This window comes from Microcaecilia unicolor, chromosome 4 (assembly GCF_901765095.1).
Source record: "Microcaecilia unicolor chromosome 4, aMicUni1.1, whole genome shotgun sequence".
In the NCBI taxonomy this organism is placed as follows: domain Eukaryota; kingdom Metazoa; phylum Chordata; class Amphibia; order Gymnophiona; family Siphonopidae; genus Microcaecilia; species Microcaecilia unicolor.
This window is the reverse complement of record NC_044034.1, coordinates 102,029,175-102,048,009: the sequence shown is the minus strand read 5'-3', so window position 1 is coordinate 102,048,009 and position 18,835 is coordinate 102,029,175. Positions and strand designations below refer to the sequence as shown.

General features: G+C 43.5%; 1 protein-coding gene across 1 annotated transcript in view; it reads left to right on the top strand.

The window, feature by feature from the left end:
• The first annotated feature begins 624 nt into the window (after positions 1-624).
• Positions 625-18,835, top strand: part of RGCC (regulator of cell cycle) — a 29,963-nt gene continuing 11,752 nt past the window's right edge. The window contains exons 1-3 of the mRNA XM_030199433.1: positions 625-797; positions 1,278-1,448; positions 15,542-15,649. Coding sequence (XP_030055293.1) covers positions 764-797; positions 1,278-1,448; positions 15,542-15,649 — 313 coding nt within the window. The 5' untranslated portion in view covers positions 625-763. The remainder of the gene's footprint in view (positions 798-1,277; positions 1,449-15,541; positions 15,650-18,835) is intronic.

The following is an 18,835-nucleotide window of genomic DNA, read 5'->3' as shown; positions in this document are numbered from 1 at the left end:
ATTCATGGGTTGTTTGTACCGTAGCAAGAACGAAAAAAAGATGAGGTAAAAAATCAATGGCAAATGGGAAAACAAGACAATGCGAAATGAACTGGGCTGCCGTGGCCCTTCAGTTGGCGCTCCCTTTTGAGCTTGTGTCATCTTTCTGACTTTTTATACGCCTTATTTTAAAGCAGTGTTTTGCAGCTAGCAATCCTAAGTTCAGCTTGTGCTTTCCTTGATTCGTTTTACCGTACTGAAGGCTGGACGGGAACAGTTTTCAATCTTGTTTTGAAGGGCTACCCAGAAATGTGAACTTAAATTGTATTCATTTGTATGGACTGTAAATAGCGGGCTCCTGCTCGACTTTTAAAGTGGCACCCGTACCTAATGCAACAAGTAGGCTAAACTCTATTCTTCTTTATTCATAACTTCTAAACTGATTCAAACAGAAAACAAGGCAAAAATCTATATTGTCCTAATTCGTTTATCCACATTGAACTGCTGTGTACCACCACCACAGTCAAAACAGTCACAAAAAGGTGAGCGCGCCTCCGTGACTCGTGCCGCCACCACAACTCTGAGGCGGAGCTAAACACCCTCTTGGGCTACGCCCATCGGTGACGTAACTCGCCTCTCCAGGCAGGGGCTGCCTTGAATGCTTATACTGTATATGTAAAAGGAATTGCATTTGGTACGAGCTTTTTCGTTAACACAGACGTGGTTTTTCTTTGTTGGTGCTGCTTACGGGTTTGAAATAATACCAGGGGCGTATTTGTCTATTATGAAGTCGCCTAAAGTGACCTCCTCCAGTAAATGTAAGTACTTGCAGCTCCTTTTTTTATGGGTTTAAATAAGAGCAGGTTATATTTTTTTTAAGCCTGACTGGTGAGCCAGCTTTTCGGCTGCCCCAAGTTTTTCTTGTTGCTATGCTCTGGGGTACCATCCCGCATCCTATCAGTTGCAACCACGGGAAGCAGCTGCGAGTACTGTGCCCTAGGTTGAGATTTACAATAAGAAAACAGTTCTAAAGAATTAAAACACAACTTAAAACTGTATATTTAATGTTTGAGACTTGTAGTTTACAATGAAATTGTAGAAGGTAATCGGTAATGTGTATACTGTATTTTACGTAGGCAGATTAAATAGATTTTAAGAAACACAAACTCCTGCTTAAGAAGTAAAAAGTGTGAGTTAAAAAGGATTCGAGTTTAAGACAGAACAAAAGAAATCTTGCTGTATTTCCTTATCTATTTCTGTCGTATCCTGATCGGCGTGTTTGTATCTGGAAATTCTAGCTTTTGTGGAAGATGATGATTTGAATGAAGTCCTCTGCGAGTTTGATGCTGTGATGGAAGACTTCTCCTCTCCATTCAATAAAAGACATTTTAGGTACGATGAGCACTTACAGAGCATGAAAAGGCGAAGCAGTGCCAGCATCAGTGACAGTGGAATCAGTGACTCGGAAAGTGAGTAATAATGCACAGGGAGGGTAGCCCACATGCCCACCTACTCCCATCTGTTTAGCGGCATGTAGTCATGAGCAATCGTCTCATACTTAACAAAAGGAACACTTGCAAAAAAAATGTTAATTGAAGAGGTGGTTTATCCGTTCTGACCCAACAGATTTGTTGGAAACCAAATAGACGTTCTCAACTCTTAATGTTATTTGGGGACAAAATAACTCTGAGAAGCTAATGGATTGGGACTAAACTTGGTATAATAGAAAAACCAGTGACAGTCCACATCTGGTTAAATAAGCCAGATGGAATTCCACAAGAATAAAGTATTCCCCCCTCCCCTTTGTAAATGATAGTGTATCTTATGGGAGAAGCAGTTCCAGCTTCTGCAGCCTAGAAATATTGATACTGAAGTATATTGTGGTTGAAGAATTGCTTTCAGATCGCTCCTTTTCTGGTGCAGAGCTACCACCATGCCCCTGCCCCCCCCCCCCCCCACCTGCTGCCACACCTCTATTTCTGCAAGGCTGTCTCAGTGATGCAGATGTTTTTATTTTCTTAATTATAAATTCTACTATGAAATCTAGAGCCTGAACCATACAGCTCTCTTAACTATGTATGCATTTGGATTTAGTTCACATCTTTTGTAGTAGCTCAAAGTGAGTTACATTCAGGAACACTAGGTACCTATGTTGCTATATGTACAGTCAACTCCTGGTGGATAAGTAGGGCAATACCTGTTGCAGTGGGATAGTAGCCCCCTGCTACTATAACATCCATCTGTTGAAATCTGATAGTGATATCTTATGGCATGCTCATACATTATCACACTTTTTTTTAATTATTCTCAAAACATTGGAAAGTTTTTGGTACTGCTCTGTTCACTGTTCAGACCACCTCATCCTTTTCCCCACCAGCACTCGCACACCCAGGTTTACATCTTCAAAGCGTTGGCGTGCCTAGTCCTTGATTCTACCCATTGAAATTGGTGTTGCTGGTTCCATAATGCATCAGGCAGGACTGGTCCAAGGTATCTGATGCCCTAGGTGAACCTTCAGCCATGTGCCCCTCCCACCCAACTAGATAGCCTGCAGCTCAAAGCCCTCCCCCCCCCATAAACACACACTGTGTCCAGCATCTGTTTTCCTACTTCCCTCCCACCATGGTTTCCAGTATCTCTCTCATTCCTTATCTGAGGCATAAACGCAGCAGTTTGCAACTATAGAAAATGTATTGTGGCCAGCACATCTTCTAGCTCCTGCCCCTACAAACTTGTGTTTTAAAAAACTAACTACTGATTGCATCGCTGTCTTGGAGCAAGGGGGAGGTGGAGGGAGGAAGGAAGGAGAGGGAACTTGGAGAGCAAGTGCCAATGCAATGCCACCCCCTTAAATTGTGCCACCCTAGGTAGCTGCTTAGTGGACTGCATGGAGATCAAGATAAGGCTGTCAGAAATCTAGGACTGGCCTAAAGTATCCATGCTGGAACTAGGTTAAGTTGGCAGTCATGCACACCTCTTTGTTCAGTTGTTCTCTTTGTGCAGTGCACTTTTCTTAACCTGGCATTGCTTTTACCAGACTGAATTAAGAGACCCCCCCCCCCACCCCACCCCTTTCACTCATCAAAATAACATTGTTGTGCTGTTGGATGCACTGTCTGTCTCCTCTGGAGTCATCTTGATTTAACACCCATAATCCTGCTTTGGATCAGATTGGCAAACATCTGCTCTCATTAGCTGTTCAGTAATGGGAGAATCAATTGAGAACAGATGAATCGGAAACCAGACTGGAGAAGAGGAAGGCAACAGTCCTCAAATATCCCCCCTCCTCCTTATAAAATTGTGGACAGCTTTAGGAATCTTTACAAATTAGGATGAATATAATGGATGCTTGCACAATAACTGGAAGTTAAAGCAAGCTTGATTTCACTATTGCACATCATTGAATACTGTTAAGAGTATTTGGTTGTGAATAGCAGGTCTACTGCCCTATTCTTGTCCTCCTATGCTGTGCCAATGAAGGCAGTGTTGTGTCATTTCTTTAAGAGCCAGGCATTTTCTGTTTGTTCCTTAGATCTGGAACAGCCTGCCATATGAGCTACACCAAGAACAGTCTTGGAGTTTAGGAAGAAGATTAAGGTCGGCTTGTTTCCTGATCTGCGTTAAATGATTCATGGAAGTGGATGGATAAAGTCCTGGTCATATCCTATTTTAATATATTATAGAATTTTATTTTTTAAATGTACAGCTTTGTATGGTCTTTGATCCTGTGATGCAGCATATATATTTTTGTAAATATGAAGAGCATAGTATGTGGGAGGCCAGAAAAGAGTCCAATAAACATCTGTCCAATAAACATCTGTCCCATAAGCTTGAGCCGTTCAAACTTATTTTCACTGCACTGGTTATAAAGTGGAGTTGGCTCTGAGACCTAAAAACTTTCTCAAGTTTAATTTTTCAATACAAAATACAAACTACCTGACATAACTAAAACAACAACCACAACAACAAAAAAACAATTGATGTAAATGTACTTTAACACTGGCATTAATGCTGTGTTGTCAACATAACAATTACTGTATGTAATTACTCATTTTAATTGTAACAACTGGTGGTGTATATAAAGCATTCTCATACTGAAATAATTAAACTATAAAGTTACTGGGATTACTGATGCTAATGATTACTTATCTGTTGCAGTTTGAAGAAAATCAAACTGCTTGTCTGTTGGCATCACAAGCCTGCTGTAACAATTTGTTTGCTTTCTAGGGCATTGTAGCCAGATTCTAGCCTGGCTAGTCTGGCCTTGAAATGGTTTCTTCTTTATTTTCTTACTGTCATAGTCCACAGAGCAAGATGTGGATCAAATTTTCAAAAGCACAGATGGGTTTCCTTCCTCTGGAGCATGGGGCAGTCTGGTAAAATACTGTCCATTACAGCAGAAGTTGCTAAGCATCTTGAATGGCTTCCCACCAGTATATCTTTGGACGTGTTCTGTTGAGCATTAGTGGAATGCAGTCTCTGAATTTTAATGTACACTACTGTGAACTACTCAAAATCCAGTCTAAAAAGTTCTAAAACAAACAAAAGTATTAATAGGCTTCTGAGTTCTGCATAAAATGGCACATCTAGAGGCTTTCTTCAGCTGTGTACCTTTTATGGCAGTGCCTTACTTGTTGAATCCCTTTACATATGTGAATTCCTCTTAGGGCATAATGGGGTGTTGGGTGGCTTCAATAGGTTTCTCTTGGATTCCATAGTGTCTATATGGATTAGCTTCTTTATGAGACCGGTGCGACATAGTCCACACTCCTTTACAAATGGACTACCTCTATACTCGGAGAACATTTATAGGCCAGTGAATTCACTTGATTCATCATACACAAATGTATGTGGTCCTCTGTAGACCAGATCTTCCCAAACATGTCTCAGATCCTTATAGTTATTTAGATTCCCTACAGTAATATGCAGAATGTAAGAAATACTCTTTCATGGAAAGAGTGGTAGATGTGTGGAATGGCCTCCTGGTGGAGGCTGTGGAGATGAGGACTGTATCAGAATTTAAGAAAGCGTGGGACAGGCAAGTGGAATCCCTTAGGAAAAGGAGGAGTTAGTTAGTGGTTACTAAGGAAAGGCAGACTGGATGGGTCATTTGGCCCTTATCTGCCGGTGTTTCTATAAGAAATTAATACATTGACAACCCATTATATGCTAAAGTTGTCTTCAAAGAATATACACTAGATATCTAGGGAACATGTTTGGGAAGCCATGTGCTTAGAATGTCAGCTGCAATTATAATAGCCATTTAAGGTCATTGTGCTCTTCTAGAATAGGGGAGCCTGCTATGTGATCCACAATTTTGAGAACCCCCAGAACAGCTTCATCTGGAATTGGGAAAATTCACTGCTTACCTGTTTTACACTTGGGATCGCCGTGACCTGGATTGTCCACTTTGGGGGAAATGGTTTGCTGGGCTTGCTGGACCTTTTTGGTCTTTCCATTTGGTGATGCTTATGTTCTTATAAATGTGTATGATCAGTTTACTACAGGGGAAATTCTACATACTATTTTTTTTTAATCAAAGTACAGTATTTGGGTTTGCTCACACCTTTTTCAGTAGTAGTTCAAGGTGAGTTACATTCAGGTACACTACATAGTTCCCTGTCCCAGGAGGGCTCACAATCTAAGTTTGTACCTGAAGCAATGGAGGGTTAAGTGACTTGCCCAAGATCACAAGTAGCAGCAGTGGGATTTGAACCAGCCACCTTTGGATGTCAAGACGGTGTCAAGACGGTGCTGTAACCACTAGGCCACTCCTCAGTACAACTGAACTGACAAGTTCTTAAACATACAAAATTTAAAAAAAATGGTACCAATCTTCCCAGTAGTACATTAGTTGAGCACCATAGTTAGGGTTTTTGGCTTTCAACAACTTTAATTTCAGCAGTCCCAAGTCCAAGAGGAGTTCTGAGCTATAGGCAGTGCTGTTTTCTTGCAGTTACATGGTTGTGTTCATAGTTCCTTCCTTTTCTGTCTTGGATGATCCTGCTTTTCCTGAACTGCACAGCAGTGCGCAAACAATGTAGTTCTTAGTCCTGCATAGTTTTCAAGTCTCCTGAAAACAGCACAGGACTTCTGCACATCTCCGTTTTGTGTGCTGGAAGAGTTGCGTAGTATAGAAAGGCTGCAGCAGCTGCTGAGTTTGAACTAGGACTCCACCTCCATGCCTGATGGTAAATTCTGCCTCGGGTGGAATTCTGTGCAGACTCTGCAGTATGCAGTATCTGGAGTATTGGAGCAGAATAGCTGCTGTACTTTCCTGCACATCAAGGAACCATGAATATGTTATTAAGCAAATAAGATTTATAAACAGGAATGCTGGATATTCTGCTTTCCTGGTTTAGATGACACACAGATGTAGAATATGTGGGTAGATTAAAAAAGCCAAGCTGATCACTGGACAAATCAGTGCCCAGGGCAAAGGGTTGTCATGTTTGGGCTCCCCTCCCCCCTCCCAATTCTTGTGTACAGTCATATTAACTGATTAAGGGCAGTGTTGTGAGCCTCCTCATTTGCCCAAAGAAGCTTCACAGAGCCCATTTAGTCTGTTCATGTTTTGTATACTGCAGACAGACGCTTCAAATCTTCACTTCCTGATAACTGATCCCTTCTGTTTATTCTGTGCTTTCCTTATCCACTTCCTTGGAAGACTGTTCCATAACTTTTTTTTTTCTAATATTTTCCTGGTCTTGAGGAAAGTCAATTTAGACTGAAGTACTCCCTTGTCTCGGAGTTATAGTTTCTGTTGGGCAGGGAGTGGGGGGGAAAGCATGTCTCACCATTACTGTGGGAGCTTCATTGGCTCCCAAGGAGTCAAAGGATTCAGTTCAAAATTGATATTCAGAGCTGCAAGAGAAAATAAGACTTAACATAAAGACTTAAATGATATGTATCTGAGAGATTTGAGATCTAGTTCATTCCCATGCTTGTGGTATCATCTTGGAAAGAGGTCAGGTTCTAGGATACAGAAGAGAATTAAAATGGCTGTTTCCTGGTGGAAAAAGCTCCCAGGGGCAGTTTGGAGCATAAACAGATTATAGAAAGTTTCATAAATCGGTGAAGACTAATTTGTTCCCTATGGGAGGAAAGTGAAACGTGGGATCCTACATGAATAACAAGTGAGAAGCAGGCAGGACAGAAGGGAGATTGATGGGCACTGGTAACAATGTTGAATTATGGTTTGCTTGTATGTGATCAGTTTTTAATTAATTTTTTTATGGGAAACTAGTTTTCTTTTTGAGGGGTAATATTTTGTGTTATATAAGTGCTCTAATAGTCTAAAACGGTTTAGTCAACAGGATAATTGTGTTCCAAGCTGGAAACAATTATTTGGTGTGGCCTGTTAATTAAGAAATAGTATGTATGGGGAGGGGACCCATAGTAAATGACGGTAGATAAAGACTTGCACAGTCCATCCAGTCTAGCTAACAAGACTTATGGCTGCAGCAGTCGCCGTCATTATTTATTTATTTGGATTTATTTACCACCTTTTTGAAGGAATTCACTTAAGGCAGTATACAGTAAGAATAAATTAAACATGAGCAATAGACAGTTACAGCAGTAAAAATATTCAAATAACAATACCAAGTATGGCATAGTATACTACTTACAATGTCAACACAATACATAATAGAACATTTTAATTGACAGTGTAGGGTATAAGCAAAGATTAAACTTATAGATAGGTAAGAGAGTAAGAGGAGTTAGAAAATAAGGTAACTAATTTAAAGAAATGTGCATATGAGGTCAGAGGGATGGTTAAATATTATGTCAGCTAGGGCAGGAGTGGATAAACATGTCCTGTTGCAGTATGTGCAGCCCGTGTCACTCCGTGTGTGTGTGAGTGAGACTAACAAGTTAGTTAGTTCTTCCATTAAAGGCCTGGTTGAAGAGCCAAGCTTTCACCTGCTTTCTAAAGTAGAGATAGTCTTGTGTTAACGGGCTTTCAGGGAGTGCATTCCAGAGTGTGGGAGCTACTCTGGAGAAGGCTTGTGGGTATCACATTCTGTAATGTCTTTTGGAGAGGGTATGGTTAGTGATAGTCCTTGAAAGGACCTTAGTATCCTTGGAGGTGTGTAGAGGATCATCCTATTCTTCAGGCACTCGGGGCCATTTCCTTTAAGGGTCTTGAAGATCAGACACAGTTTTAAATTCAGCCCTGTATTGTACTGGTAGCCAATGAAGTTTTCACAAAAATGGTGTGATGTGGTCACATCGCTTGCAAACTTCTATTAGTCTTGCTGCAGCATTCTGAATCAACTGGAGCTGGTTCAGGCCCTTTGTAGTCGGACCGTTGTAGCGTGCATTACAGTATCAATTACACTATCAATACATGATTAACAATATGGTTATACTGTTGGTTTGGATTAACATTTTACTCACTAATTGTATCCTTAAAGATGTCTTCCCCCTCCCCCATTTAGATACCCCTTACGACACTAAAGCTATAACATGCGATGCTTCAGACATGCCCCCAGATCTTAGGTCCCCAAACGCCATCAAATCTGGGACAAAAGTGTCCTTGAGAAAAGATTAGTCAAGCCATTAAAATTGTCTAATGGATTGGTAAACCACACTGATCGCAGCTTTTTGCAGAATTGCCTTTTTTTGCATATAATTACACTGAAGTGTCACTTCTAGTTTGGAGTTTTATGGTGTTACTGGTGTACTAAACAATTCATCTGCTCCTGGCTGAATTTTTTTAAAGATGACAATGGCCCATTTCACAACTGGTGTCTGTTGCACCACTGGTGTGTGCACTACAAAGGGAAATAGCTGCTCTCTACACAGGGCCGGTCTTAGCAATTGTGGGGCCGTTCCCTGCCCCCCCCCCCTCTCCCTCCTGCTGACAAGATGTGTTTTTCTTTTTAATTATTTGTAAAATTGTTTTATTTATAAAATTTCAAATAAAAGACAAATCGAGCACAACTTGTACAGAAAAACGTATTCAAATAAGCAGAATGCTATCATAGGAAACCAGAAAATTATTCAGTTCAAGTCTACTCCTAGCTAACAGTATAAGCTCATTTACCCCTTCTCTCACCCTCTCCCTCTTTTCATCTGTCGCCTACTTACCATATTTCCATCTTTAATTTTTACATCCTCCCCAGCTCTCCCATTGTCCCCCATCTCTTTCCTTTCCCAGCCTATTCTTACTGTGTCTTTCCTTCACCAGCCCCCAGATCTTTCCCTGTAACTCAATCCTTTCTGACATCCAGGCCATTTCCTCTTTCTTTTACCCCCACCCAACGTCCTATTACTCCTCAACTTATCTCCATTTCCGTGTTTTCTCTTCCTTTCTATGGTCCCATTTCTTTACACTGCTTCCTAAGCCCCCTGCCCCTCTGATCCTTTACACCACCTCTTCACTCATTTCTCCATCCCCTCCCCCCTTCGTTACTCTCTCCCACTCACTACAGCCTCACCTCTCCCCCCAGAACCAGCATCAACACTTCTCCTATCCCTAACATCTGCAAGTCAGTCCCCTTCTTCCATTCCTAGCATCAGACCCGCTCCCATCCTATCATCTACCTTGTTTATTTCTCCTTCTGCCTCCCCAAATCCAGTATCCCCCCTCTCTCTATATTCACTCCTTGTCCATCCTCCCCCTGCTCAAAGAATAGTCTTGGCATCCTTTCCCCTCTCTCCACCCCCCCCAACATGGTCCACCATCTCTGCCTCTCTCTCCTTCCCATCCTACACCTCTCCTCTTGTCCTTCACCCCCAGAATGGTCAGAGTATCTTTTCTCTCTTCCCCATCTCCCCTTCTTGATTTCCCTCTGTGACCCTCCCCCCAAACCTTACTTTTGTAGTTCTTTTGTAGTTTTTGCAGCAATAGTGTCGGTACCTTGAAGAAGAGCAAGGCACTGTGGATCCTTGTATTTGAGCACCAGGAAGTCACTGCTGGTCCTGCCTCCCTGATGCACACTTCCTGTTGCATGTGGCGGGACCCAGCAGCGACTTTCTGACTCTCAAAAGCGAGGCTTCACAGTGCCTTTTCTCTTCTTCAAGCTACCAATGCTGTTGTTGCAAAAAAAAAAAAAAAACCACAAAAAAATGTAGAAAGAAAGGTTTGAGGGGAGGGTGAATAGAGGTATATGAAGAAGGGGAGATGCGGGACCACGTGGAGGTGTACCCGGGTAGGAAGAGAAGAGAAAAGATGTGCCCCTCAGCAAGAGTTTCAGCTTCCCCAGCGGGAGTGCGGGAAATGACCTGCCAAGATACACTGGGGCCACGGGGCCCCTGGGAATGCGAGACCCTGTGTGGCCATCCCTGTTGCCCCTGCCTAAGATCAGCCCTGTCTCTGCACATTGTTCCATGCACAAGCAGGGCAGGATTAAAGCATATGTAAGTTAGTATCCCCCTCTGTCATGTGGGGCGGGGTCTTTGACATTTTAATTCAGTGACACCCCCCCACCCCCAGGCAGGATTTTGCCCTAAGTCAGCTGGTGACAGACTGAGGGGGGAGGGTAACAGAGCCACTACTGTCCAAAGAGGTCTCTCCAGTCCACAGGATCACCAGAATAGCAACACTTCTAACCTGCTTCCTCCAGTGCTCTGCTGGTTTTTCCTTTGCAAGAAGTCACATGGGGCCTTGTTTGTGGGAGTCTTGGTGCATTTATTTTATAATGGAGGCACCAACCATAAATCTGCCCTGTGAACAAGTTCACTAGTCTAGAATTAAAACAAGGCCATAACCATTTCTGTTACCTCTTTCAAACTAAGATATGCATTTCCTTTGAAGTTCTAGTGTTGGAAACAGTCAAATTCAAATGGTGATTAATACCTTGACTTGAGGGCATATTCTGAATCCTTTAAAGAACTTGCTGTGGCATTTCTGTCACAGTATGGACCAGATGAATACCTACTAAGCATGATGCACCTCCATTCTAGAAGAGTATATGATCCAAACCATCCATTTTCTGACCACCCACGCTGGCTCAACAGTTTGAAGAGAATTTCCAAGCCAAATGTTTAACTGGGGTTCTGTTTAAATTTTACAGGTCCTTTTTTTCCATGTAGCTGGTGGATTCTCCAGCATAAAGGTGGCTAATAGGTGCTCATTTTCAAAGCACACAGGCTTACAAATTTACATAGTAACCAATGTTAATTTGCAAGTCTATGCAATTTGAAAATGAGCCTCTTAAGTGTTGTCAGGAGGCAAGTGTGTCGGTAAACTTTATTTGCACAGGAATATTCAAGATTTAGTCTGGTGCAAATGACTCGTGTGAGAATTATCCCCTTTGCTGTGCATATGATACAGCTCTATATGAGCCTTAAACAGTTAGGTTACACTCCTGCTGTGTGAGCTATATGAGCATCCTAGTTATGCATGACTCATGGTTTTGAACTGACCATTTTTTTTCTCTCAACAAAGTGAGCGCTTTGTTTCATCTTGATCTAAATAGATTCCTTCAGTAAGGACGTTAACTCCTTGGAGTTAACATCCTTACTGAAAGAATCTATTTAGAGCCAGGACTGGGCAGGGCTGCTGCCCCCTCCACTGAGGCAGCAGTCACTGCTGCCCCCCACCCTCTTACTTCCTGCATCTGCTCCTCCCTCAGTCTGTCACTCTCCTGCTCCTGTGTAGGGACCCAACCCAGGTCTCAACTCTCAACACACAGGAGCAGGAGACAGACAGACTGAGGGAGCAGAACCTTTTGCCTACCTTCAGAAGCATTTCCGGCACTGGGCCCCCCCTTGGAGGCTGGGTTTGAGGAATTTTGCTGCCCCCTCCCCCCTTGGCAGCCCTGGCTAGCTCTTCTCGGTGTTGCAAACCCACCATTTTTTGTTTTATTGAAAAGGGTATTTCTAACTCGGGGGGGGGGGGGGGCAGATTCATAAAGCTTCCTGTGCTAGGAACGTCTGTTTTTTGACTGGTTCTATCTAGCATGCATGCTATTTAGCGAGTAATGCACAAAGGAATTTTGCGTCTATCTTACCGATCGCAGTAGCAGTCAACGATAATCCTATGCAAATGCCCCTACGATGTCGGCAGGGGCGGAGAAACAAGCTGCCAGCCAATCGGCTGAGGAAAGCCCCTATGATTTCAGCTGGGGGGGGGCTTTCAGCAAGGAGGAGATTCATAAGAAAATCATTGGGGCAGGGCCGCTGAGAGACTGGGCTGGGCCTGGGTCAAGGCCGCCCCCAAGGTTGCTGCCGCCGCGCCGCAGTCCCCACCTGCCCCCTCTGTCCGCCACCGGGCCAGGCCCCCTGCATGGAAATCATCACAGCACCTCACCTGTCACCTCGCTCTGTGACTGAAAGCACAGCAGCGGCAGATCAGATTCGCCTCCCTTCGGGCCTTCCCTTCCTGTGTCTCGCCCTCATGGAAATTACATCAGATGAGGGCAGGACACAGGGAGGGAAGGCCCGAAGGGAGGAGAATCTGATCTGCCGCTGCTGCGCTTTCAGTCACGGAGGTGACAGGTGAGGTACTGTGATGATTTCAATGGGAGGGGGGGCCAGCCCAGTGGCAGACAGTCGACAGAGCCAAGGGTGGGTGAAATCGGGGACTATGGCGCCGGGCCCATCTTGGAGGCCCGAGCCTGGGGAATTTTGTCCCCCCTGCCCCCCCCCCTCTCGGCGGCCCTGCAAGGGGGGGCATTCTGAGGAAAGGCAGGTAAGATGGAGCCAGAATCGCTCATGCTCAATTTCATTAAAATGAGCATGTGGGGTGTGAAGGGAAGAGAGCAGAGCAGGCAATGTGGCGGAGACCCAGCGCTGGACAAACATTTCAGCTGGCAGGGGTTATGGACCCCCCACCAGCCAAGGTATGTGCAGCGGCAGCAGTGGGTGAGGAGCAGTAGCAGCAGCGGTGGGGGAAGGACGGCCAAAGCCTAAAGTGGGGGGAGCACATTTTGGCCTGCCTTCCCCCACTGCTGCTGCTCCTGCTCCCCACCCACTGCTGCCGTTGCACATACCTTGGCTGGTGGGGGGTCCATAACCCCCACCAGCTGAAGCACTGCCACCGCACATGCTTTGGCTGTCAGACGTCCCCAACCCCTGCCAGCTGAAATGTTTGTCCAGCGCTGGTCCCACGTTGATGTCTGGCTACGCCCCTAGGTCACAAAGTTTCAATTCACTTTGTAAGCATGTGTTTCCTGGCCACCATCAGCCCAATCTTCACAAAAATTGTCATACCTTTTTACATATATCATGGGCCTGCACACCTCAATAACTTTCTGTCCCCAGGACTGAGGCATTGAGGGGTATAATACCATTTATACAAAAGTTTATATCCATTTTCTATTAACCTGCTTGAGAGAGAGAGAGAGAGACCTTGAGAAGATATTGAAATGCTTTCTTTCATCTGGGAAGTTCGTATGCATGACCCAAGCCTGCTTCACATTGGTTTGTATAGTGTATAATTGATAGTTTGCTGTAAAAGAGCACAGTATAATTGAGTAGTATCTCCTCTGCCACACCCTGATTTAAATGCTATTTCTAAAGCTGTCTCGTTTAAACCAAGTTCCCTACTTGTCCTGCGTTGGATAAATCTTTAAGTTGATAATGAAAAACATCCTTTGGTGGTAGTCCAAATTCATCTGCAAGCTCTGTGAAAGAGACGTTTTTCCTTGTCCCACACCTGCTCCAGAAGGCATAAGGAAGCCGATGCCCATAGCTTAAAAACTGTATCAAAAGTTCCTGGAGTAAATTCCAGTGTATATTGAATGGCGGACACTCAAAAATACTTTCTACCTGGGAACTAAGTGTGGTGCTGTCATATCCAGAAGCTGCATAAAAATATTCAATTTTCTCAAGCATGCTGTGAGAGTTGGTTTGGGCAGCCATGGGATAGTCCACAGCGGGCAGTCACCTACTATCGTTTGTTCCAGCTTCACCCATGGTGATGCCACTGGATTTTTCCTTGCTGATCATCTCCATGTGCTTAGAGATTGTGTGGCATATTGCAATGGCATAATTCAGGATTAGTCTTTTTATCTGGAGCAGCTTCTGCTAAGTAGCATTCGTCCCTGGTGCCGCTAACAATTCTATCCTGTATGATTTGAGTCCTTCATATCTCCATATTTGCATGATTGTATTAATGCTTTAACTTATGTTTGATATGTGTCACAAGATTAATTTGTGTTCTGCAGCATGTTCAGGACATAACTTTAAGTCACATTTGTTTCTCTGAAGCAGTAATTTTCAAAAGCATCCAGGATTTTATTCACATCAGTTTTATCCGCCTTGCTTTCAAAAGTTAAGGTCTTGTGCAGTTCATACACTTGCATGCCAGGAGAATGGCAGCACATTTCTTCAGCAATTCATCCAAGTTGGTTGCAATTTCATAATTCTGCCACTGGCTCTTGAAACACTTAAAATTCAAAGGCCAATCCCCAGCCAAACTAAACTGTAGTGGAATGAGAATCGATGTGCTACCTTACATCACTAATTTTTTTTTTTTTACACCATGTAACATTGAAACGCTCCCTTAACAAACTCAACTGGCTTTATTTCCAGCACAGCCATAACAGGAGGCGAGTTATTCTATTCAGAAACATCTCCAGCTGAGAGATTAGAGACATCTACAGCAGCTGACATGACCCATCCCAGTGGCATGGGATGGGAGAGGCAACAAAAAGCTGGGTGTACACTGTGTGTGTGTGCGGGGGGGGGGGGGGGGGGGGGGGGGGGAGGGGAATCAACCTTGGGGATGTGTACCGGGGGAGGGGAGGGAGAATAAGGTATTGCATGTTGAAGACAACTTTGGGGTAGACAATTGTGGGTCTTGCTGGGAGTTAATGGGGGAGAGAACTGCAGTTGGAGGAAATTGGGGAGGCCAGAGCCTGGGGTGGGGGTGAGGAAGCAGGAGGGGATTTCAACCCTTTTGGGGGAATTCTGCAGAAAAACACTACAAATAAACTGTGCAAAATATTGCAGAATTTTAGAATATTGTGCACAGAATTCCCCTAGGAGTAGCCCTCTGCACCAGTCTCTACTCTATACCAGAGTGTGACACAATTCCCCAAAGACAGTTTGGCATTTCCCCCACTAACTCCCACTTTTTTTGCACCCCCAACTCAATGCAACGCTTAATGTCTCGCCTACAAGAACACAGAATTGAATTTAATGCTCGATTTCCTCACCAGTTGCTCAAACCTATAGTGCTCCTGTATCCAAAAGGCACTCCAGTAGTTCCAGTTCCTTCTTTGTCCATAGAAATCATAGACAGCTTCCTTATAAAACAGAAAAAAAAGCATGTGTGCATATATATAAAATATATGGAGAAAAAACCTCAGTACAGGTGCTTTATATGTTTTCATTAATAATTGCTTTAAATTGCAGACTGCTTATCTCGGGGCTCAAAATGGATCCACTTCTATAGAGAGGTTTGTTAGAAACGTTTCACATTGTTCAATAAGCATTAGCATAGGTCTGACATAGCGCTGGTATGCTCAAGAATGTTCCTTTCAAATATGTTAAGGGAATTAACTCAAACCTGCAAATATTTAGAATGTTTAAGGCTTTTTTTTTTTTTTTTTAATAATTGTGTAAAATACTAGTTATTTTTCAAACATGAACTTGTTCTTCGTTCCAGGTGCAGACTCCCTTTATAGGAACAGTTTTAGCTTCAGCGATGAAAAACTGAACTCCCCAACCATGTGTACACCAACGCTGCCATGTTCAGTGGCAGTGCCTCCAAAAGGTACGTTTTGCTCATCACAGGACTAGCTAGCTTTGTGCTCTGATGAGAGTACTTAACTGCCAAAGGTTTCTCCTCGGTCTGGGTATAGTAATACTCTCTTCCGCTCCCTTCTTAGTTTCATGCAGGTAAAGTGGTGGCCAGATTTTCTACTCCCGAGGTAGCAGTATACACTTGATTATTTTGCATGTGTCAGATCTTTGAATGAAGGGCAGAGTCTTTGGTCCTTATTTGTAAACTGCTTATTCCCATGTTAATGGGTGTATGGCAGTTCTAGAAAAAGGGTTCATTGCTATAACCTAAATAAAAATAGTTGAAATGTGTGAATTCAGCTCTGCAAACTATGCAGGTTAATGGCAATCATTAGATGGATGTTCTACTAGCTGCAGGGCTTTTTTTTGAGGGGGTACTTGGGGGTACTGAGTACCAGCATCTTTTCCATTGTCTGCTAAAATTAACCCATGGTCCTCATATTTTAATGGAAGAGCTCAGGCTCTACACACCAATTCTGCCTTGTCATAGATTCTGAGACTGGTTGCAGGGGGCTTAGCTATTGTGGGGTGGGTCCCTCAGTGATCACCCCACCCCTGAAGGGTGACCTGGCATTTGAGTACCGGCACCTTTTTTGCTAGAAAAAATGCACTGACTAGCTGTATTAGGACCAGTCTAGCTTCTATCATTTTGTAATAGATGTTGTAACTGAGCTTATTTGGGCACATTGTACCTTACTTGTTGTATAACCATGATAAATGTAGATATGAAGGCAGCTAAAGAACTTGAACATACTTGGCTGCACAGAAAGATGATCAGATGGTAGGGCCTGTTCTGCTCATTATATGTCACAACCCGAGGGTGAGAGGGTATTATAGACAAAACTCTCTCGTGTAATGGCAAAAAAAAGGGCCTGTTCTGCTCTACAACTGTGAGGTCTTCTGAAGAAAGAAAAATAGCAGACTGTGTATTCTTGCAGCTAAAGCTGTCATTTTTGGACTCGGCAGTACTTCAAGCTTACATATTACGTGGTCTTTTCAGCTATTGCATTGGCTACCTATTGCTTGATGGGTACAATTTTAAGCTCTTCATGACTTAGTAATGCTGCCCCATTGAACATAGATTTTCAAACAAGAAGCAATCAGCCAGTTCATTCTTTGAAATCTTAGAATAAATATTGATTGAATGTTCCTTCCTTCTATCCAAGCCTATTTAGAAGAGAGCTCTTGGATGTTTTGGATTGCAGATCCTACCTTATGGAATCTCCCCTTAGGCGATTGTAAGCTAATTTTATTTAAGCAAGTCTCTTACAGAGTTTTAAGACGATAGAGGTTTTTGTGTTTACTTTTTTTTTTTTTTAACACTTGGGTTGGGTTTTCAGTTTATGAATCTTTTGATTTTTAACCCACTTTTTATAGATTATGTGGAATAGAAATAATTTATATAAAATCAAAATTGCTGATTATGGGAGGCAGGAGGTTAGACTTCCCACATCTGCCACTGGTACCAGCGTAGTTACTCGCAACCTGATTTGATATGTCAGTTAACTAGTACATATCTCTCACTGGCTTGCTTTTGCTGCAGGCCAGACAGTAAGGTCCCACTCCTGCCAGCCTGCTTGTCCTCCTCACCTCCTGCCAACACCTCTCCTGCCATTAGTGGGAAAGCGCGGGGTACAAATGTAAAATAAATACAAATAAATAACTTAGGTTGGCAGTGCTGGCCAGTTGCTGCTGCCCATTGCAGAGGTGCAGAGATCCACCCACCACCTCTTCCCCCCTCCCCTCAAGCTCTTAAGGGCAAGGGTACTGTCAGTGTTCCCAGGCCCAGCTGGGGAAAGAGGTCTTCTACTTGGGCTCCCTTCCACCTAGTGGGAAAAGCAGTTATGAATCCTATTCCTGGTTCATGGGCATGGTTTGACAGTTTAATACGGGGGGAGGGGCAAAGGGTGTGGTATAGTACATTAGCATATTCATTTGCATACATACATATTCATTATAGTTTTCAAAACACACACACACAAGCCTAGAACACTGAATATGAAGCCAGAAAGTCAGACTCTAAAAGCAGGGCAATACTGGTAAGAGAGAAACAGAAATGTGTTTTTTTTTCTCCTGTACTCTGCAAATTACAAAAATAAAATAAATAGATGTACATTTCACAAAGCAGGCACATCTCAATCTTTAAAAAATATTAAATAAAAATAATTTTTTTCTTTTCTACCTTTGTTGTCTGAGCACTTTTATTTTTCTGATTGGGCTGATTCCACTCTCTTCCACTTTCCATGTGTCAGTCTTCTAAATTATTTTCCAGGCTAGCTTTTCCATTTCTTTTTTTGTTTGTTGTCTTCCTTTCCCATTCAGTCACCAAGAAGTCCCACTCATCTTCTGCTCTGTTCCTCTCCCCCCCCCCACACCCCTTTTTGCATCCATCTTCTGCTCCCTCTCGCTCCCCCACCAAGTCTCATTCATCTTCTTTGCTGTTCCCTTTCCCCTCCACCCCCCTAGTCCCATCTATCTTCTGTTCCATTTCTCTCCCCCACACCCCCTCGTCCCATCCATCTTCTGCTCCTTCTCCATCTCTCTCTCTTACTCACCCCCTGTCTCTTTTTTTTAATCCTTCCCACCCCTGTCTCTCTCAATCTCCGAGCCTCCCCCCACCCGCTACCACCTCCACAGCACCAGAGTCTTCCAGTGGTGCCCTGTATCGCCTCCTCCCAGTCTTCTAATCACTCAAGCCGCCGGCAGCCTCAGCGAAAGCAGCACGCACGCTGCTTTAGACCTGCCCCGGAAGCCCTTCTTTCTCCTATAGCTTTCTGCCTACGTGGGAACAGGAAGTTGAAAGAGAAATAAAGGCTTTTGGGGGCAGGTCTAAAGCAGCATTTGTGCTGCTTTCTCGGAGAGGCTGCAGGCAGCTAGGGGGATTGGAGGATGGTGTGGCAGCTCAGCTTGTTTGCCCAACTACGCCATGTCCTGTTTTCTGCTTGCTATCTAGAGTAAAAGGCTTACATCTCTCCCGTAAAACACTTTGAGACTTCTTAAAGGGCACTGCAGGCAGATTGCTACTGCCCATACAGATAGTTGCACTGGGAGCAGGTTGCAACACAAGTATGCATATGTTACTCCTTATAAATATAAGTAACAGTTCTACATACCTTCTGGTACATTTCCCATGCTCAAATGTACTGATTTAATGTGT